The sequence below is a fragment of the Cervus canadensis genome, chromosome 3, assembly GCF_019320065.1.
Source record: "Cervus canadensis isolate Bull #8, Minnesota chromosome 3, ASM1932006v1, whole genome shotgun sequence".
NCBI classification, from domain to species: domain Eukaryota; kingdom Metazoa; phylum Chordata; class Mammalia; order Artiodactyla; family Cervidae; genus Cervus; species Cervus canadensis.
The window spans coordinates 25,544,571-25,567,709 of NC_057388.1; the positions used below are offsets into that span (position 1 = coordinate 25,544,571).

Here is a 23,139-nt window from a genome sequence, read left to right on the forward strand (position 1 = left end):
CTTCTGTTGTGTCTGAGCTGCCATTAATCTCATTCAAATACTTTTTCCATTTAGTTCTTTTTCACAGTTTCTGGATGTCTTTTGAAATTCTCTTCACCATTGTGTCCCTCTTCATCATCTTCCCCTGTAGATTCTTTAATATATTGGTCATAATTATTTAAAAATGTTTTTCTCGTAATTCTAATTTATGAGTCACTTTTGAGTATGTTTCTATTACCCTATTTTTTACCTGATGATAAGTCTTGTTTGTTTGCTTCTTTGTCTTGTGATGTTTGAATATATGCTAGACATTGAGTGTAAAATTCAAGTATAGGCTACAGATGGCTTGTCTCACTGAAGTTTGATTCTTTTACAAATTTCTTTGTGCTCAAAGCTCTTCAGTGATTCAAAGAAAAGCTTATGTTTTTGTTTATTCGGTGATTTACTTTTACTTTTGCAGGACTGAAGTTTTGTGGATCATTTTTCCTTCTAATCAGATGTGGATCTCCAAAACAAATATATTTTTGAGAGGATGTTGAAGTTCTTTCCTGTTGCAAGAAAATTCTTTCCTCTCACACTCATAAGGGATAAATGCAAATAGTTAGGATGACGCCGTATTGACTTCTTTCTCTATTTGATGTTTCAGTGTTAATGAAGAAAGGACAAATATGTGACTAATATACTCTCTGTGCATACATTGTGGATGGAATCTAATTATCAGAGAAAGGGAGAAACCTTGGCAGTTATTTGGTTACTCTTGACCTTTTCACCTCTTGTTATAACAAGTGCTCCCACTTTTTCTGAAAGCTCTTAAATTAGCCAACTTTGGACTTACTTATATCTCTGAATATGGAGTAAGAAGTGGCAACCCACTCTATATTCTCGCCTGGAAAATTCCATAGATAGAGGAGCCTGGTGGGCTGTAGTCCATGGGGTCACAAAGAGCTGGACATGACTGAGCATGCCCGCCCACATGCTATAGCTCTGAATATGGACAAACATACAAATACTTAAACACTCTTGGATTCAGTAACAGGTGAGCCTACGTATTACTAATACTCTCTGCTCAGGAACCAAGACTTGTTGCCTCGTTGGCCTGCCTGTCGTGTCCCCACTGCCCTGTTTGCTTCTTTCTAGGCTTTTATTCTGTCCATCTGCTTTTCTGATGGATAGTATTTCAGTTTCTAGTTTGTAGTTTTAATTGCCTGCCCCAGGGTAATTGAGTCTGCCTATTTCCAGTCTTTCCATCTGGTTCTTGGTTTTGGACTGTCCAGACTCCATTACTTGTATGTGATTTAGCTCATACTGACTAAAATTGCTACATATTCCTTCAGCCTCTGTCTACAGCTTTCTCTCCTCTAAACCACGCTGAACTCTTCATCCCTGATACTACTATATACTTTTAGTCAAAGTCCTGATGATATTTTAAAAATAACTTAGATGAGAAAGAATGCTTCCTGAAACAAATTCCAGTCTCAAATTTATCATTTACTTGCAAAGTGTTTTATTGCTCTGTAATCACCTCAATATTTAAAGTATAGAACAAATAATATGTAATGGAAACAGATCTTCCTACTAATTTATGTTTGTTTTTTATCTTTTGATAATACTAAGTTTGATACCTGCTGATTTATGTATAATGCAGATGTTTCTTTTGTTTCAATTTCTACAAAAGACATTGTTTGGCTTTTTGACTGCAGTATTCAAATCACACATATCATACACACTTGGAGAGCATAAGTATTTTACACCTTCCTAATTTTTATATAGCATTAAATTTCATACACACACACATATACACACAAACTTATGAGGTGAGAACCCCAGTCAATTGAGTTGGTGTTCATTCTACATAATGCTATTTAATTTAATTTCTTCACTTGAAGTTTTGATTCAGTTGCCTAATTTTGACTGACTTGACCAATTTAATTGTTGGTAGCTATTCTTGTTATAGTGTATGGCCATGGAGAATTAGAATTTAATACAAAAATAAAATTTACAATCAGAGGAAGAAGAATATGGCCAAAGTTAAAGATCATCTATGTGAAGAACCTAGACATTTTAATAATAGTTATTATATGTACATTGCTACTCCTAAGTTTTTGAAACTTCATATATGTAATTTAATACACCAAAAGATACTGGGAATATTAGATTCATTATTGAGTGAATGAGAATCTGCTGTAGTAAGATATGAGCATAATGACAAAGGTGGTATTATCATGGGACATTTGTTGAGAACAGTCTTTTTCTTCCAGTATTATCTATGCTCAGGTCTTGGTCACTACTATTATCTTACTGTTATTATAATATCATACTGTTTTAGTTACTATTATTATAATCTCATACTATTATTTTGTGCTAGTATCTTAGAATGGGCTTCCCAGATGGCTCAGTGGTAAAGAATTTGCCTGCCAATGCAGGAGATGTGGGTTCAATCCCTGGATCAGGAAGATCCTCTGGAGGAAGAAATGGCAACCCACTCTAGTATTCTAGCCTGGGAAATCCCATAGACAGAGGAGCCTGGCGGGCTACAGTCCATGGAGTCACAAAAGAGTTGAACACGACTTAATGACTAAACAACAAAAATCTTCTTTGAAGGCTGTGATCATTTGTCTTAAAAAGTTTTTTTTTTAATTTTTTTATTCTTAACCTATTGGCAGGACAGCCGTGGAGATGCAGACATTGAGAACACACTTGTGGACACGGGGCAGGAAGGAGAGGGTGGGATGAATGGAGAGTGTAGCATGGAAACATATACCATCTGTAAAATACATTGCCAGTGGGAACTTGCTTTATGACTCAGGGAGCTCAAACCAGTGCTCCGTGACAACCTAGAGGAGTGGTGTGGGGTGAGAGATGGGAGGGAGGTTCAAGAGGAAGGGAACATATGTGCACCTACGGCTGATGTTGATTACAGCCAGAACCAACACATTATTGTAAAGCAGTTATCTTTCAATTAAAAATAAATTTTTTAAATGGGTTTTTTGTTGTTGTTGTTCTTAAAACAACAACAAGCTTTCTTTTGCCCTAATTCTTTTTTTTTTTTTTTCCAGAAAATTTTCAAACAGGTTCTATTTACATGATGAAAAAAATACCTGATTTTTTTTTTTTTTTTTTTTTGGTCACTGTGGTCCAAAAACCAGTCATGTTTCAAAGAGTGCAGAGAATTGAATTGTTGGGCCTTGTATCAACTGAAACTGCTGATTGATAAACTAAACAAATTGCTTTCAGTAAGTTATTAATGCGTTACCAAGACCCACATCTTGATGATTCCCACCCCCCAACAAAAATTTCTTCATAGTGGATCTATTGTTGTTACTTTCATACAGGGCTCAACTTAGATTATGTGTAATATAAGTACCATCAAGTGCTCTGTCTCCTTTCCACCAGGAGACTGTTTTTTTCATGACTGTGTTTATTCATATCTATAGTCACATCTTTGCCAGGCTCAAGGCTGTGGGCAGTATGGGCCACAGATGCCAGACTTCCTATGAACTGGTTTCCAGTGCTGTCATCAAGCTCTTTGCTTCTGGATTCTTCAGGGAGCAGGGCTGGCAGCTGTGCATATGCTTTGGGGTCTACCATTCAGTTAAATTGCTAATGCTGGACTCCTGTTTTCCTGGCTCCCTTGAGTTCACTCAAAGAAACAAAATGGTATTCCCATATGTCCCTTATTGTTTTTTTGGCAAATCTCCATACCTCCTTTAACCTCTCAGATTCTAGAATGTAAGAGACAAACTTTCTTTGTGAAGCTTCCTTCCCTCAGAGGCTGTAGACGAATAGCACTGATTCTAAAGCAAACTCACTTTAGAATGTCTTTTCTGAGACTTAAGTTGACTAGTTCTAAGGACTATAATAGTGTATTCCAAAATATGCATCCCAGTGAACTGAAGTTAAAGATAACCTGAAATGATTTACTAATTTGAATGTCAAATTTTAGAATTGGTTCTGGGGGATCAGTGGGTAAAATGTCTGCCTGCCATGTGGGAGACCCAGGTTTGATCCCCGGGTTGGGAAGTTTCCCTGGAGAATGAAATGGTAACCCATTCCAATACTCTTGCCTGGAAAATTCCATGGACGGTGCAGCCTGGTAAGCTACGGCCCATGGGATTGTAAAGAGTCACAAATGACTGAGTACCTTTACTTCTCAGTTATTATAGAAGCTACCCATTAATGAGTATTCAGGCATTCTGCAGTATAGTGTTTTATCCTCATATTCCTGTTAATTCCTTCTTGTCAAAAAGAATCAGAAAACTAGGTATTTAATTTTTATCCAGAAAATTAACAGTAAAGCTGTTATATAGTACTTATTAGAGATTTGTGAAATTAAGCAGAAGTGGATAAAGTCTACCATTTGTTAGTAGTACATTCCTAAGATGATATAATTTGGTGCCGTCTCTCTTTCTGATAAAGACAGAGTAGGGAAACTAATTATTTATGACATTTAGTAGACATAATGCATTTCTTTTTACTTCTAATAAGATTATATTCCAAAAATTTAAAGCTGGGAAAGGGGACTCTTTAACTTTCACATTATTGTTGCCATGTGATAATTCATGTGCAACTATTTCATTGCAGATACTAGTGTAGCTGAAGAAAAGGACCTCAGAATACACCAAAGATAGGTGACTCACAAGGTGATAGAGAATTCTGATGGACACTTTTGCATTATTCAGCTCTACCTAGCAGAATTCAGGGATGTCTTTGGGGAAATCGTTATAAATGAAATGCTTAACAAGATGAGCAGTATTATTTATATTTTAAATCCTGTTACAACAAATATCATTACCAAGCTCCCCCTGCCAAAACAAAAAAAGAACAACAGCAACAAAAACCCAAGCAGATATAACAGACAACCCAATTAATTCAAGTAATGACTTTTAGAAACAAAATTTTAGTATAAAGGAGAACATTAGGATTTTCTATCTCCAATTAAATCTTTTAAAAGTATTATGTCTTTACCATGTTTTCTGATTTCCTAATCTTTGTACAACTTAATATATAGAACCAGAAGTTTACTACTATATATAATTTTTAAATGTGTGAAGCCAGCTAATACATACTTATTTTCATTACTCTTTTGATCTGTCATCAAGTAAAAAGACTTGTACACTTGGCAGACATATTTACTAAGATGTTAGAAAAGGCACTTACAAGCAAAGAGATTTGTTGGGAGATAAATTATGCTATCCTAGTATTATCATGCAAATTACAGGTTCTAGCTGCATTTAGCTCTTCTTTTTTACTAGAGCCAAATAGCTTACACACTGATATATTTAGTAATTATTGTTATTACTGGATATCAAAGTAGGTTAAAATATTTCCAATTATTAAAAAAACCAGACTACATGTAAGAAACATTTCTTAAAGTTAGTTTTAAAATTGATAATGCATCAATACAAGTCTGATATAGCTGGGATTTTGCCTTCAAATGAAGTATTTCAGGCATATAAATCACTGCATATGAATTTCCAGTTCAGCAAATGTATTGGAAGTAATAATTCAACCATCACATCTTTATTTGGAAATTCATGCTATTGAGTTTTTCCATGCTGTGCTTGGTTTTGATACATATTATTTCACTAAGGATTGATACTTCAGTACATTTAGGAATACTTTAGTGGTAATACTTAGTCATTGGGAGGTAATTACTGAGCTCCAAATTAGCAGTGCACTTAAAGAGAAATTTTAAAAATAGAATTGCAATCAACTGGTCTGACATGCTCAGTTAGTCTTTGAATAGTAGGCAGTTACATTATACATAAAACATTTTTCTCAGCAGGACAGATTTCTTTGAGTTTTGTTCTTGTAACTTCCTAAAAGAGTTATATTTAAAATATTAAGTAAAAATATAATATTTGATCAAGTACTTCTAATAAAAAAACACAATCATCTAATTTTTTTGTCACTGTATAAATATCATATAGACTTTCTGTACTCTGTTTTGCATGTACGCTTTTATAAGAATTAATTTATTTTAATTGGAGGTGAATTGCTACAATATTGTGGTGGTTTTTGCCGTACATTGACATGATTTAGCCGCGGGTGTACACATGTCCCCCATCCCAAAACCCCTCCCACCTCCCTCCCTGTCCCATCCCTTTGGATTGTCCCAGTGCACTGCCTGGGAGTGCCCTGTTTCATGCATGGAACTTGGACTGGTCGTCTGTTTCACGTATGGTAAGGTGCATGTTTCAATGCTATTCTCAAATCATCCCACCTCATCTTCTCCCACAGAGTCCAAAAGTTTGTTCTTTATATATGTGTCTATTTTGCTGTCTTGTGTATAGGGTGGTCATTACCATCTTTCTAAATTCCATATATATGTGTTAATATACTGTATTGGTGTTTTGCTTTTTTACTTAGTTCACTCTGTGTAATAGGCTCCAATTTCATCCACCTCATTAGAACTGATTCAGATGCATTCTTTATAAAAGCTGAGTAATATTCCATTGTGTAAATGTACCACAGCTTTCTTATCCATTTGTCTGCCAATGGACATCTAGGATGCTTCCATGTCCTGGCTATTATAAACAGTGCTGCGATGAACATTGGGGTACAAATGTCTCTTTCAATTCTGGTTTCCTCGCTATGTATGCCCAGCAGTGGGATTGCTGGGTTGTATGACAATTCAATTTCCAGTTTTTTAAGGAACCTCCACACTGTTCTCCATGGTGTCTGTACTAGTTTGCATTCCCACCAACAGTGTAAGAGGGTTCCCTTTTCTCCACACCTCCAGCATTTATTGCTTATAGACTTTTGGATAGCAGCCATTCTGACCAGCGGGGGATGGTACCTCATTGTGGTTTTGATTTGCATTTTTCTGATAATGAGTGATGTTGAGCATCTTTTCATATTTTTTTAGCCATCTGTGTGTCTTCTTTGAAGAAATGTCTGTTTAGTTCTTTGGCCCATTTTTTGATTGGGTCATTTATTTTTCTGGTATTGAGCTGCATGACCTGCTTGTATATTTTTGAACTTAATTCTTTGTCAGTTACTTCATTTGCTATTATTTACTCCTATTCCGAAGGCTGTCTTTTCACCTTGCTTATAGTTTACTAATTAAGTCCCACTTGTTTATTTTTGCTTTTATTTCCATTTGTATGGGAGGTGAGTCAGCGGATCTTGCTGCAATTTATGTCAGAGAGTGTTTTGCTTATGTTTTCCTCTAGGAGTTTTATAGTTTCTGGTCTTATATTTAGATCTCTAATCCATTTTGAGTTTATTTTTGTGTATGGTAGAAAGTATTCTAGTTTCATTCTTTTACAGGTGGTTGACCAGGTTTCCCAGCACCACTTGTTAAAGAGACTGTCTTTTCTCCATTGTATATTTGGCCTCATTTGTCAAAGATAAGGTGTCCAGAGGTGTGTGGATTTATCTCTGGGCTTTCTATTTTGTTCCATTGATCTTATTTCTGTCTTTGTGCTAATACCATACGATGACTGTAGCCTTGTAGTATAATCTGAAGTCAGGCAGGTTGATTCCTCCAGTTCCATTCTTCTTTCTCAAGATTGCTTTGGCTATTTGAGCTTTTTGTATTTCCATACAAATTGTGAAATTATTTGTTCTAGTTCTGTGAAAAATACCGTTGGTAGCTTGATAGGGTTTACATTGAGTCTGTAGATTGCTTTGGGTAGTATACTCATTTTCACTATATTGATTCTTCCGATCATGAACATGGTATATTTCTTCATCTATTTGTGTCATCTTTGATTTCTTTCATCAGTGTTTTATAGTTTTCTATATATAGATCTTTTGTTTCTTTAGGTAGATTTATTCCTAAGAATTTTATTCTTTTCATTGCAGTCGTGAATGGGATTGCTTCCTAAATTTCTCTTCCTGTTTTCTCATTGTTAGTATATAGGAATGCAAGGGATTTCTGTATATTAATTTTATATACTTTGCTATATTCATTGATTAGCTCTAGTAATTTTCTGGTAGTCAAAATTAGTAAGTGGCTAAAGGGACTATTGCTATTAGAGGCAGTATTAGTTTAAGCACTGGTTCATTGCTTATATTTCAAAATGTATAAGGTATCTTTGCTTCTCTCTTTTGGATTTGTTAACTCTGCTATACATTTTTTGTTTTTGTTTTTTTTTACAATATGTTCTTAACTTTCTAATTTGTTCTTATCAGTGGTGATTAGCTCTTATTTTCCATAATTTCTGAAACCTAAATTATATTCATTGAAATTAGTAATGGTTCTTACTATCCATTGAATACCTACTAGGCATGGTGATGTTAGAGAGATAAAATATACATTTCTGCTCTCCGTTCATCTGAACGAATGCAACAGGTAAAATAGTCAGATTATTTTGTACTTTGCAAAATCTCAGTTCCTGTCAGTTCCATGACAATAAACTGAGCTATGTGGAATAATTTGAACTTTAGTCATGCTGATTTAAAAAAATGAATCTTTAAAATGATTCTAGTGATTTGCTTGCTGCTTTCTCTTTGCTTGCCTGGGAAGAGTTTCACTATGCATATAAGGAATACACAAATGAGTTTGAAATTTTGATAAATTTAATCAGAAAATGCAAATTTCCTCTATTATGAAAATAATAAAAAATGATTGGATTCCTTTTCATCTCATTCAGATTCACTTTACATATAGATAGTGTCATCGATTCCTTTTCTTGAATGTCACATGGCTGTCTGTGGTGAGCAAATAGTCTCCAGCATATCCTTGTAGGAATACACCAGAGAACATTCTTTTTCTCTTTAACAAAAGAGAAGCATCAATAACTCATCTAAACAACTGCACAATAGGGATGTGAGCACACATTATTTGAAATGTTGTTCATGTTAATGATGTTCAGATACTGCCACAGCTCTATGATTAGTCATGTTCATGACTGAAGAGAATGTAAAACTTGAAAAAACTTTTGAAAAATTAGATTCTTAAAATGCAAATTACATCACCATAAAATTGTTATTAATCCACAGAAAAGATATTTGGCATGTGTTTTCTCAGATTAACTATTTGGTCTGCATAACTTTGAATAAAGTATAGAGCAAAGAATTTTTTCACAGAGTAAACAAAAATTCACAATTGTGTGGAATAATATGACATCTTTAGGTTTTACTACTATATTCTGAGATGCTAATAAAATATAAGAGATTAAGAATATCATACACACTCCAAATTTTGAAAGAACAAAATATTTCTTCACAAAATGAAAATCCTATCTATATTAGTATTAGTCACATTAGATGAGAAAATAATAAACCAAGCCCCTGAATACTTTATTGTATACACTGTATTTTTTCATAGTAACACTTCTGTGAGACTAGTAGAGTATTGAGGTCTTTGAAAATACAAAGCTTACTGAAAAATACTCACTGAAGATAAATGTTCATTTTTGTTGAAATATAGTTGATTTGCAGTGTTGTTTTAATTTCAGATGTACAGTAAAGTTAGTCAGGAATACATATTTCTACATTTTTTTAAGATTCTTTCCCTGTGTAGGTCATTACAGAGTACTGAGGAGACTTCCCTGTTGTGTAAGTAGGTCCTCATTAGTCTCTTTATCTACATTAGTGTCTGTCTGTCAATCCCAGTCTCCTAATTTATCCCCCTCCCTTGTCCCACTGGTAACAATAAGTTTGTTTTCTATATTTGTGACTCTGTTTCTGTTAATAAGCCCATTTGCATCATTTTTAATTAGATTCCACATGTGAGTGATACTGTATGATATCTGTTTTTCTCTGTCTGACTTCACTCAGTATGAAGATCTCTAGGTCTGTCCATTTGCTGCAAATGGTATTATTTTGTTCTTTTTTTTATTATTGAGTAATACTCCATTCTATATGTGTACCACATCTTCTTTATCCATTCTTCTGATGATGGACATTTAGTTTTTTTTCCATGTCATGACTATTGTAAATAGTTCTACAGCATTGGGATATATCTATCTTTTGGAATTATCGTTTTCTTATGGTATATGGCTACGAGTGGGATTTTTCAGTTATGTGGTAATTCTGTTTTTAGTTTAGTTTTTTAAGGAACCTCCATACTGTTCTTCATAGTTGTTGTACCAATTTATGTTCCCACCAAGAGTGAAGGTGGGTTCCCTTTTCTCCACATCCTCTCCAGCATTTGTTATTTGTAGATTTTTTGATGGTGTCCATTCTGACCAGTGTGAGATGATACCTCAGTGCAGTTTTGATTTGCATTTCTCTAATAATTTACAATGTTGGATATATTTTCATGTGCCTTTTGGCCATCTGTTTGTCTTCTTTGGAGAAATGGCTATCTAGATCTTCTGTGCATTTTAAAATTTGGTGTTTTTCTTCTTTTTTTGATAATGAGCTGCATAAGCTGTTTGTATATTTTGGAGACTAATCCTTTTTTGGTTGCTTCATTTGCAAATATTTTCTCCCATTCTGAAGGTTGTCTTTTTGCTTTGTTCCCTTTGCTGTGGAAAAACTTTTAAGTTTAATTAGATCCCATTTTTGTTTTTATTTTCACTACCCTAGGAGGTGAATCCTGAAAGATACTGCTCCAATTTATGTCAAAGAGTGTCCTGCTTATGTTTTCCCCTGAGAGTTTTATATTATCCAGTTTTATGTTTAGATCTTTAATCTATTTGGGGTTTATTTTTTTGTATTGTGTTAGAGTGTTCTATTAGTAATTTCATTATTTAACAGTAGCTTCCCAGTTTTCCCAGCACTATTTACTGAAGCAGCTGTGTTTTCTTCATTGTATATTCTTGCCTTCTTTGTCATAGATTAGGTGATCATAGGTGGTGTAGTTTTATCTCTGGGTTTTCTATCCTGTTCCATTAGTCTGTATTTCTGTTTTTGTGTGAGTATCATACTGTTTTGATGACTGTAGTGTTGTAGTATAGTCTGAAGTCAGGGAACCTGATTCTTTCAGTCCTGTCTGTCTTTCTCAAGATTGCTTTGGCTACTTGGGGTCTTTTGTGTTTCCATACAAATTGTGAAATTTTTTTGTTGTTCTAATTCTGTGAAAAATTCCATTGGTAATTTGATAGGCATGCTTTGAATGTGTAGATTGTTTTGGGTAGTATAGTGATTTTCACAGTATTGATTCTTCCAATCTAGAACATGGCATAGCTCTCCATCTGTTTGTGTGCTCTTTGATTTCTTTCACTGGCATCTTATAGTTTTCTAAGTATTTTGTCTCCTTAGGTAGGTTTATTCCTAGGTACTTTCTTCTTTTTGATGTCATGGTAAATAGAATTGTTTTCTCAGTTTCTCTTTCTGATTTTCTGTTGTTAGTGTATAGAAATGTAAGAGATTCCCATATTAATTTTGTATCCTTCAAATTTACCAAATACATCAATGAGCTCCAGAAGTTTTCTGGTGGCATTTTCAGGATTGTCTGTGTATAGAAAAACCACGAGAATTTTATTTCTTCTTTTCCAATTTTGATTCCTTTTGTTTTGTTTTTGTCTCTGATTGCTGTGGCTAGAACTTCAACAAAAAAACAAAACTGTGTTTAGTAAAAGTGGCGAGAGTGGGTGTCCTTGATGTTTTCTCATCTCAGACGAAATGCTTTCAGTTTTTCACCATTGAGAATGATGTTTGCTGTGGGTTTGTCGTATTTGGCTTTTATTGTATTGTGGTAGGTTGCCTCTGTGCCTGCTTTCTGGTGAGTTTTTTATCATAAATGGTTGTTGAACTTTGTCAAAAGCTTTTTCTGATCTATTGAGATGATCATATGGTTTTTATTCTTCAGTTTGTTAGTGTGGTGTATCACATTGATTGAATTGCATATATTGAAGGATCCCTGCATTTCTAGGATAATTCCCACTGGATCATGGTTTGTGACCCTTTTAATGTGTTGTTGGATTTGGTTTGCTAGTATTTTGTTGAGGATTTTTGCACTAAGTTCATCAATAATATTGACCTATAATTTTCCTTTTTGTGGTATCTTTGTCTGGTTTTGGTATCAGGATGATGGTGGCTTCATAGAAAGAGTGCTTTCCTCTGCAGTTTTTTGAAGAGTTTCAGAAGGACAGGTTTTAATCTCTCTCTAAATGTTTGATACAATTCACTGTGAAGCCATCTGGTCCTAGACTTTTCATTTGTTGAAAGTTTTTAATCACAATTTAAGTTTTAGGACTTGTGATTGATTTATTCATATTTTCTTTTTCTCCTTGATAATATTTGTTCTTGAGCTAAGGAAAAACCTGGCTCAAGCAGTGTCATGCACAACAAATGTTTGTGCCAGACAATAAGGCAAAACGAATGCAAAGAAAATGCAGAAACATACAAAACAAATTTATTGTCAAGAGACACAGAATCCAGTGTGAAAATCAGATATTTTCATAAGGATAAAAAAAGTAATTTTAAAGCACTTTCCACAATAGTTCATCAAATCAAAGATTCCATTAATTTTAAGGAGCAACATATTTTATGTGTTTCTCAGAAGATGCTACTAAGTCTAATAGGCAGCCTCCTACAAAAAGCTGGTATGCCAAAGCTGTAATATTGAGAGAAGGAAGAATTTGTAGCTGAGGTGAAAGCAAAGGACCAAAGGGATTAAAACCTGGGTAGTATATTCATAAGTTGTTTTATCACTCTTTATGAATTGCTAGTCACTATGTAAGTCTACAGTCACTGTGTACGTATAGAAAATAAAAAGGTGAACTAAGTCATAGGGTGATGACCCCACTGTGAAGAGCTGGTGTGTGGGACACTATAGATATAAATCACAATAATAAAAAATAATAAATCAATCATACTAATTATTCTCAAAAAAGGTTCTGCAGACCTCTAAGGGTACTTTATAGAGGAAACTGTTAGTGAGCTGTAAGACTCAGGCATGGTTTCTCTGGGCAAGCAATGTTGGAGCCAAAATGTGCAGAACAGGATATCCTGGTAGAAGAGAGGGGTAGGTAAGAGGAGGGCATTTCACACAGAACTAGGAGCATGTGCAAAGGCTTATGGTTAGGGAAACACTGGAAGCATCTAAAGACTGCTATAGCTGGAGTGAAGAAAGCAAAGTGGATGTAGTACAAGATGCAGTTGAAGAGGTGGGCAGGGGCCAGGTCATGTATGCAGTACTGTTGCTGTTGTTCGGTCACTGCAGTCGGGTCCGACTCTTTGGATCCCCTGCACTGCAGCCCACCAGTCTCCTCTGTCCGTGGAAGTCTCCAGACAGGGATACTGGAGTGGGTTGCCATTTCATTCTCCAGGGAATCTTCCCACACCAGAGATCGAACCTACATCTCCTGCATTGCAGGCAGATTCTTTTCCATATGGTATTGGTCACTAGTAAATAGATGGAGTTTATTATGGAAGGATGAGGAAATTTTATGCTAATTGCTTATGTTTACTAAGTTCAGTGAGAAGCAAAGTCTTCACAAGGTTAAAGGTTGAGTAAGGGTTAATGGAGATTTGAAGAAAGAGAAGAAGGTAGAAATACCATATGAGAGACTTGGAGAGTTAATCAACTAGGGAATATAGTATAATTCCTGGGCATTATGAAGAACCTACTGAAGTTTTAAATCATGAGTTTAAAGGAAGACCAGTTGTGTGGCTTTTATATATATTTTGGTGCAGGAAGGGAATGGCTACCCACTCCAGTGCTCTTGCCTGAGGAATCCCATGGACAGGGGGTTACAGAGGCTCCAACGTGACTGAGTAGCTAACACTTTCACTTTAGGTGCAGGAACAGAGCAGATGCAAGTTGTATTTAATCAGTTTTAATTTTAACAGGAGACTATGTTGAAGGAAGAAAAGGACAAAGCAACTAAAACTATGTTATGGACTGATTGTTTTGTTCCCCAAATGTATATGTTGAAGCCATTAACTCCCATGTGATTGTATTTGTAGAAAGGGTCTGTAAGAATATGTTAAAGGTTGCATAATTTCATGAGAGTGGGACCTTAATGCAGTAGAGTTGGTGCTGTTCTAAGACATGGAGGAGGCACCAGAGTTCTCTCTGTGCTTATAATCATGAGCCTAGAGAATGGCCTTATGTGAGGACTCCAGGGGAAAAGGAGACAGATCCACAAGCCAGGAAGAAAGCCCTCAACAGAAACCAAATCCTGCCAGACCTTAATCTCAACTTCCAGCCCCCAGAACTATGAGAAGTAAACTTATGTTGTGTAAGGAACGCAGACCATGGTATTTTATTTTGGGAACCTGAGCAGACCAACATACTGGGGGAGTATGTTGGAAGGGAAAAGGGACAAGTTGTTTAAATTTACATGCAGAGAAGTAAATATAATGATGGGCTCTAAAGTCTCAGCCGTATTAGGAGGGAAGTAAACATGGTGGTGGGGATTGCATGATGTATATTGTATGTCAAAAGTTTAGTAAGGCCAAAGAATTGGAAATCCCAGTGCAGTTGAAGCTTCAACTGGAAAATAGGAGAGTAGGGTATTTGACATTGAGATTTTGGAAGATATGTCATTATTTATTGGCAATGGCAAAGTCTAGGAGTATGACTATAAACAGAAGACATTTATGGAAGGCAAGGAGTCAGAGAACTAAGAAATCAGGATATTGAGTGGATTGTCCGTGTGGTTATTGAAATCACAAATTAACAGAGGAGTGATGGAGACAAAGGTGGAAATTCAGAAGGTAAAATATGCAAGGAATGGATATACATAGAAGTACAGAGGTATGAGTGATATTTAAAAGCAAAATCAACAGGAATTGGTCATGAATTAAAATGAGATAGAGGAAGAATTGGCTTCCCAAGTAGCTCAGCTGTTAAAGACTCTGCCTGCAATGAAGGAGCTGCAGGAGGTGTGAGTTTGATCTTCCCTGGGTTGGGAAGATCCCCTGGAGAAGGGCATGGCAACCTGCTCCAGTATTCTTGCCTGGAGAATCCCGTGGACAGAGGAGCCTAGTGGGCTACAGTCCATGAGGTTGCAAAGAATCGGACTTGACTGAGCAACTAATAAGCACAGAACATCTCAGAGGATGAATAGGGAGAGAGAGCCATTAAGGATACTCATTGGTTCATGACTTGAGCTACAGGATGAATCATGGTATCACTGGTAAGTTAGAGAAGGCTGGGAGAAGATCAGTAGTTTGACTCTGGACGTTCTAAATTGGAAGTGTTCTTGGGATATCCCAGTGAATATATCAAGTAAGTAGCCTGGTATTTGGGTCTGATGCTTAGAGCAGACTTCATCCTGGAAATAAAAATCTGTGAAATATTGGATGATGGGTAGTAATTGAGTTCCGTGAGAGTGGTGGCCTTGTTTACAAAGTAAGTGTAGAGAGAGGACGAGCCTAAGACTGGGGCCTGAGTAACTTCAGTATTTAATGAGCAGATTGAGAAGTATGAGCCTTAAGGGACACTGATTCAGAAGTGGAGAGATGAGGAAACCAAGAGAAAATGCAGTCACAGAAGACAAAGGAAAGAGACTGTTTTAAAAAGGAAGATGTAGCAAATAGTGTTGCAAGCCAATGAGAGACCAAGTAGGCCAAGAGCATAAAAATGTCATTATTTAGTGATATGGAGGCTATTGGTGACCTTAGTAAGAGCTTCTTTAGTGAGCTAATGGAGGTGCAAGACATATTAGCGATAGGTGACTGAAGCAGAGGTGAAGAAAAGACAAAGAGAGAAAGCAGGATAGACCACCTTTTCAAGATTTTTAGCATTAAAAGGGGAAGAAAAGAAGTGTGACAGTAAGGATTAATGGAAGTAAGGATGGAGATACATATTATGTGTGTGTGTATTTGTATTATCTAAGTTAACATGTATGTATATAATTTTATTTTCAAGATGGCATGAACTTGAGCCTATTTAAATTTTGATGAAATGAATACAATTGGAAATTTTAACATGAATTTAATATGTTATTGAGGAAAACACTAAATGATAGTGGGAAAGTAGGAGGGGATGTTATTCTAACCACAGTTTTAGAGAGAGATTCTGAGAGAACTAGCAATTCTCTAGTGCAAGAGGGAAAGAGAGCTGGGTTGCCCCAGGACTCAGTCATCGTCTTGTGTTCTGCTTGCTCTCTTTCTGGGTGATCTAGTCCTTTTTTCTGTAAGAGTGTTGATGGGGGTTGGCGCAGTGGGCTTCACGTTCTGAAAGCAGCCAGGAGACAGGAGGACACAGAGTTCCATCTGCTGCCGCAGGCAGGTTGGTGAGATGTGAGAGAGAAAATAACTGCCGCCTGGCCAGACTATGGGAGAGGCAGCCTTTCCAGCTTTCAGCTAAGAGAATGCAGGCGCAGGGCCCTCAGAAAAGACTGGGGAAGTGTAGGGGACTTCTCCATTCCTGAGAACACATTTGAAAGTATGGGTACATCAAAATGAGTAAGGAAATATTTGTTATTGGCAATAAGATAATTTTCAGTCTAAAACCAAGCAGTTCAGTAAAGTGGTAGAGGTTACTGAAGAAAACTATATAGTGAAAGGCAGACCTTTTGTTCAAATTTGGCTGTAAGAGAAAAGAGGAAGATGGAAATAAATTCTATTTATTAATTCTATTAATAAATTTTATTTGTCTTCTGTAATCTAGCTAGTTATCTGTACAGTTTCACTTCCATTTTGTTCCTTAAGGTGAACTCTATTCAGGTTGATTTTCTGTACATAATGTTTTTGAAAATCCTTTTTTCTGAACTGTTTTTCATTTGTGCTTTCCCCCTGCCCAGACTATCAGTTAAGTCCTTTTTCACCTTTGTGAACATGACTCTACTTGTTAGATCCTTTAAAATTTACCTTTCAACCTTCTCTTTGTTTTATATTTTTTCACTTTGGAATAATTGATGTTTGTTGTGAAATCATTTGGAAAATACTTGAAATTTTTAAGTAAATGTAACCCACATAATACCATCACACAGATAGATCATACTGTATATATTATTTTTAACACTAATACTTCTAAAATTGCTGTCATTTCTGTTCTGCTGAATATCTGTAACAGCAAAATTTTAATGACTATGTTAATATTCTGTTATATAGATGGACCATATTTCATTTAACCATTTGCCAAATATTAATTAACTTAGATAATTTTCATTTTTCCAATTGTAAATAAAACATAATCTTTTACACAAACATTTGTCTACACAATAACACCTTTAGGGCAAAAATCCTTTAAGTAGTAATAGGTTACTAATTCAAAGGGTAAATGTTTTGTGAAGGCTCTAAATGTATAGAGGCAGATTATCTTTCAGAAAAACTATAATAAGTTATCTTCCTGCAGACAGCATTTATAAATATGTAGGTACCACCCCATGGAGTAGTTTTAAAAGTTTTATTTCCTAAGTGGAAAAATGGCTTCCTATTGTGATTTTCACCTGCTTTTATTTGATTACTAATTAAGGTGAATATTTTTTCTTATAGATTGTGGGATGTCTTCTTTCTACTGTCTAGTCATGCCCTTCACACATAAAACATAGTATTTTAATTTAATTATAAAAGACCATTAGTATTAACCTAATTATAAAATTTTGCTACATGCTAGTTATATTACCTTATATGTGTTGTTATTTTCACCCTAACTACTGTTTTCCCAATAAAGTATATTGCCCATAATCTAATCCTTTATTCTCAGAAGTCATGTAGCACTCTATAGAGTTTCACTCTACAATCTTAAAAGTCGCTCCCTATTGTCTTGTGTTGTTGACTAATAGTTTCTTTTTTGCTAATCTTTTTAGCCACAGAAATAGTGAGTTGCTTAAAAATAAGAATATAGAATATGTTTATCATTATTCCTAGATTTGTAATTGGTATTGTTACTTACTGACTTCTAATTTGTTTCTGGGATTATCATTATGTAGGGGCTTTCCTGGTGGCTCAGGCGGTAAAGAATCTGCGTATAATTCAGGAGACCCAGGTTCAGTCCTTGAGTCGGGAAGATCCCCTGGAAAAGGGAATGGTTACCCACTCCAGTATTCTTGCCTGGAGAATTCCATGGACAGAGAAGCCTGGCGGGTTACAGTCCATGTGGTCCCAAAGAGTCAGACACAACTGAGCAACTAACACAAGGATAACAATAGACCTATCAAAATATGTAGCGAATTAACTCATTGTATGTCAGCTACTATTATGTTCTAGAAAAATTTGTGTATACTTAAAGCTCGTGGGAATAGATTATTTTTCTTGGGAATATTTTTATGCTGGTAGTAAGATTTGGAAATAAATATCCCTGGGGTATATTAAAATTATTTGAAATTTTTAGGATTGTATATTAAAGAAACATTCTGTTGTGAGCATATTACTTGTGTCATAGTTAAGTGAAAGGTAGTGTGAACCATCTGATAAATGATTTCTTTTTTTCGCGTCAAGTAACCCAACTTTTCTGAGCACGCTGGCTTTGCAAGGATTTATAGTTGCCTGCCTTCATGCTGGAGTTACTTCAGCTTTCCGTGATGCATTCCAGCTAATCTGGAGGTTAAGGCATTCCTTGATCATGGATAGATCTGATTGCTACTCAGCCCTGGAATTCTTTATAAAATTCCAGAATGTGGGCTAGAAATTGACTTAGGGAATCCAATAAAGTTGCAAGTCTTGGCAGTCATCCAAGCTAAATTTATAGACTGGAAGAAATATGGGCTTTCCATTGTTCTTTTTCACCTTTCTGGGGTTTCTTTTGTGTGTATGTGAGTGTGCGAGTGTAAATTTATCATTTTGCTGACATTGGAGTGGAAATAACCATTGAGGGCGTCCAGCTAAAGAATTTTCGCTTTGGATCTTCCCTGGTCTTTCTGAACTTTGACCCAAACCTGCACCGAGAATGAACTTGTTCTCCCTCTCTAGGATGCTGGTGTCATTAAATAAGAACTGGTCCTTGAAAATGCATCACACTAGGATAATAGCTGATATGCCATTTGTCTGCTTGGTACAACTCCCAAACCCCTGTTCTTCCCCTGGCTCTGTGGGACTTCTATCTGAGACACCATCTGAGAAAACATAATCCGTGTATTGTTTCTGTTCATTCTACAAAATGGTATTGGGGACACGAAAACTTTTTCTGAAGCCTCTTGTAGATTCCACTCTTTTTGTGTGTGCCTGATGCTCTTGGTACATGGAGATCTAAGCAGTCCTCTCCTATCTGATCACTGAAAATCTGTCTTGTTCCTACAGAATGGATTTGCTGTGGTGAGGCCCCCAGGCCATCATGCTGAGGAATCCACAGCCATGTAAGTACCAAGGACTGCTGGCCATCTCCCAGCGCCACGGTTCCTGGCGGTCACCTGCCCCATGCATGTCTCTGAAGCCTCTAATTGTTAGCAGATGGACTGAGAAATCTTGCGAGGTACTCCCAGAAGCAGATTTATGGCTTCAGAGATCATATAGCATTTTAAAAAATGCTCTGAACATTATTTATAATGGTTTTCCTGGCTGATTTGCTTTCTTATTTCTCTGTTCTTCTCTATTCCGCAGGGGGTTCTGCTTTTTTAATTCAGTTGCAATTACCGCCAAATACTTGAGAGACCAACTAAATATAAGCAAGATATTGATTGTAGATCTGGTATGTATTCCTGGCCAGAGCTGCATTTTCAGTGACTCTAGATAAAAGGGACTGAATTTGTATTTCTCTGTTAGGTTGCCTTGTTTTTAGCACTTGCAAACAACTGAAGGGTGTGTTTCCTTTGAATGTGGAAACTCATTAAATTCAGGATTGCAGTTCTGAAACCATAAACATTCACGTTTCACTTTCATGGTGTTAACTGCAATTTAATGAGAAGAAGGCGCAGATCGGGGCAACTTTTATGATCCTTAAATGAATTGATACTTCCACAGTTAAAATAACCCAACAGAACCTGAATTTACTTTTCCCTGCAGAATATAGACTTTAAATAGTCAGATGTGCTGGAAAGAATGTTGTTGCTTTGGTAACCAATTGGCCACTTCCCCTGGTTAGCAATCATGTTGCTTGTTGTGCAACAGTGGTATTATTAAAACAAGTCAGCGTGTCATTTTTTTTTTTTTTTTTTTCTGAAAAGAGCTCAGATCATGTATGCCAGTTTGGGATGACTGCCGGCAGGAACCCTGCGTGATTAAGAGTCAGAGGCATTCGATTAGTCTTGCCTTTTAACATGATGCATTCTTACACAATAAGAGTTATAATTTGTTTAACAAATGGTTTGTTTAAATGCAGATGACACTTGGCATGTTGTCTATAGTAGATTCACGAATAATGAGCTGGAGATCTGCCCCATACAAAAGGACCAGCCCAGGAAAGGGCGAAAGAAAACTGACTGGTGATTTATGAGCCCCGTTTTCGGTTTGCCTCCAGTTCACGAGGAGGTGTAATAGGTTGTCTGACAAAGCATAGACAGGAAATGAACCCTGGCATCCAAAGCGAACCTGCTGCATCTGCACTTAATTAATTTTTGCAGGTGATAAAAGATTTAAAGGCAAAATATGTTAGAAGTTTTTTTGAAGTGCAAGGCTTAATAGTCTAAATCTTTTTCATATCTGCACTCATAATTAAATCTTATTGGGAAGCCGTGGCCTTACCGCCTGGTCCTCTGATTCAGTTAGGCAGGCCTGCCAGAGGGAGGGGAGAGAGCAAACAAAGCCCTGTGAAGAAACAGTCAAGTTAAAGTAAAGAAAAAAGGAATAAAAGGCTGATAACCATTTCTAGCGTTCCAAAGAAGTGGATCTTTTCCCCCATACTGTACTGTAGCCTTCCTACAAGTTCTTTGGTGCTGAGAGTATTGAAACCCAGCTTCCCATGTGTTTTCCAAACATGCTGAAGTTTCAGTGTAGGTCATAGTTCAACATTTTAAAGAAGCGTGTTGAAGGCCTAGATATACTACAGCAGTGAGGTCTTAAAATTTTACAAAAACAAGGACATCAGTTCCTATTTTCCCATGTATATACAAAATGACATTTTAAAGAATGAATAATTATTGGCTTACATGATTTATAAGATACTAAATCTTCAAAATAATTTTAATATGCTTCTAAAACACTTAAGTTCTGCTAGAAAGATAAGCTAAAAACTTGAAGAAAGGGCAGCAGATGAAGACCAAGGATTGTGAGGAAAATCTTTCTACACATTCTAAATTTGTCAAAATTATGCAGGAAAGAGATTGGTAAACTGTCACCCTGTCTTTCAGAATTTCTTCGTGTTATTTTCTGAGGACTCTCCACTACTAGGAAGATAATAACTGTTAAGAGCCTCTTTGAAAGCACACGTGTGACATCCAGACTCTAGAGCAATGGACTGTACAATAGACATGAAAGCTAAAATGCCTGGATGGTGATGGATGGATATCTTGTGCCTCAGAGGATTTGTGTGTAAAGCTTTGTTTTTGTACCTTCATATAAAATAAAAAGATTTGCGGGATATAATTTGCTATGATTTATAAAATAAGTTGCTTGGTAGCTACCAGGAGTGTCCTGTAAGCTTACTGGCCTTTGATTATGAATTTGCTCCATTATCCCACATAAAGGACGCTGATTTCCCAGCAGGCTGCAGTAGAAGAGAAGGTTTTGTTTCATGTTCTCTAAACATACGAGGTTCTTTCCAAAGGGTTGCCTCTGAGATCACCACCAGCCCGCATATTCTTGCTTTCAAGTCTTCCAGATTCTGCAGCTGCAGGAACACTTTGAGGAAATTCCCCTGTTTCTTCCAGCTGCTGAGAAGGAAGTTTTAAAGTGCCACGTGGCGCTGAGACATCCGTTCTCCCTGGCTGACAGGTCTGTTCTACAAGAGAGCAGAGGAAAAGTAAAGGTGCTTCAGTGACAAAAGATCTTCATTCCTGCATATCCAAACTCACTGACTTTAGCTAACTGATAGGAACCGCAGCTCCACCAGTTCTTGGGCCAGCAGAAGCCAGAGCCACTCCATTGTTCCAGTAGCTAGATTCATCATTTTTAGATGCCTACTAGTCAGAGAGCCAGAGCTCTAATTCACCCTCTATTTGAGCCTGCAGCCAAATTCAGAGACGTTGAATATTTTAGGCAGGGATGATTTCTGGGTTATCTGGGGAGCTTAACCTTCTAGTTTTCCTTTTGGAGAAGGTTCCAAAGACCCTGAGGTTGGTGAGGAGAGGGAGCAGGTGCACTCACTTTTCAGCTTGCAAGAGATTGGCCATTGTGTTCAGAGCATGAACCTCTCCTAGGATGTGCCTGCGTGACTCAGGTAGCTTTTATGTCATGTGACTTTCAGTTGAAAATAATACATTTTAGGCTATTTTCATTTTTAAAAAGGATGCTTCAAATGTCCTTATATTTTTGGGAATTCAATTTTCAGTCAAGCACCAAACTTGACCCAAGAATTGCCAGTGCTAAATAATTTTAAGTAATAACATTAGTTGATAGAATATAATTTATTCAGAGCTATTTTAACATTGTACTGAAAACATATTGGCTGTAAATCCTTGCATTGAATACATTTTCACAGTATATCTTTAACTAGTAAGCTAGTGGTTTTTTAGTATTTTCCAGCAAATCTTAGATGCAAGATCTGTTTTGAGGCTGTGAGTTATTTGGTTCATTTTCTTACTGTAGCAAGTCCTCATCATCATCAATGATTGTCTTATGTTGTTGCTATGGAGAAAAACTCCTCAGATCATACCTGACCAGTAGGCACGTTGTATCTGTATTTTCAGAAAAAGCTGAAAAAATACTTCTAAGAATATAAGTTCTTGCCCAAAACAAAAGGCACATTTGAATTTACCTATATCTCTAAATGCTTTCTGAATATAAATATGGAGTAAAGAATTATCCATGTATTTTTAGAATGAATTAATTTTAATTTTAATGAATTAATTAATTTTAATGAATAGTATCTGTTGAGACCTTATTGTGCTGTGGGCAAGACTGTATTTCTTATTTTGAAATTTATGCAATGATAAGCACCCAACCTGTTTTTCAAAACAAATGATTTTATATCTAAGACACATTATCTTTTATTTGACTGTCTTAAATAAACCTTTACAACATCAAGACAATATTTTACTGGTTTTCAAACTGTTGATATGTCTAGGCCCAGAGCACAATTTTTCTTAAAACACTGACTGAAAATTCTATCTTGTAATAGAAACAAAGCTTTCTATCAGTGTTATTTTTCAAAATATTTTGTTTGTCCATCCTCTAGATATCCATTAGCAAATCTGAGACATTGTGGGTTAAATTATTTCATTTCTTTTCTCATAAAGGAAAAGTTTTACTATCTCCTCCTTCCTGTCCTTTGAACATCCTGAAATCCAAGATTTAATATTTTTCAGTATGCTGTTTTTTCCCCTGATATGTGTA

At 36.1% G+C, this 23,139-nt stretch overlaps 1 protein-coding gene across 1 annotated transcript in view; it reads left to right on the forward strand.

Annotated features, from left to right (window-relative positions):
• Nucleotides 1-23,139, forward strand: part of HDAC9 (histone deacetylase 9) — a 980,387-nt gene that overhangs the window by 786,760 nt on the left and 170,488 nt on the right. Inside the window, exons 19-20 of the mRNA XM_043462784.1 lie at nt 19,012-19,067; nt 19,312-19,399. Coding sequence (XP_043318719.1) covers nt 19,012-19,067; nt 19,312-19,399 — 144 coding nt within the window. The remainder of the gene's footprint in view (nt 1-19,011; nt 19,068-19,311; nt 19,400-23,139) is intronic.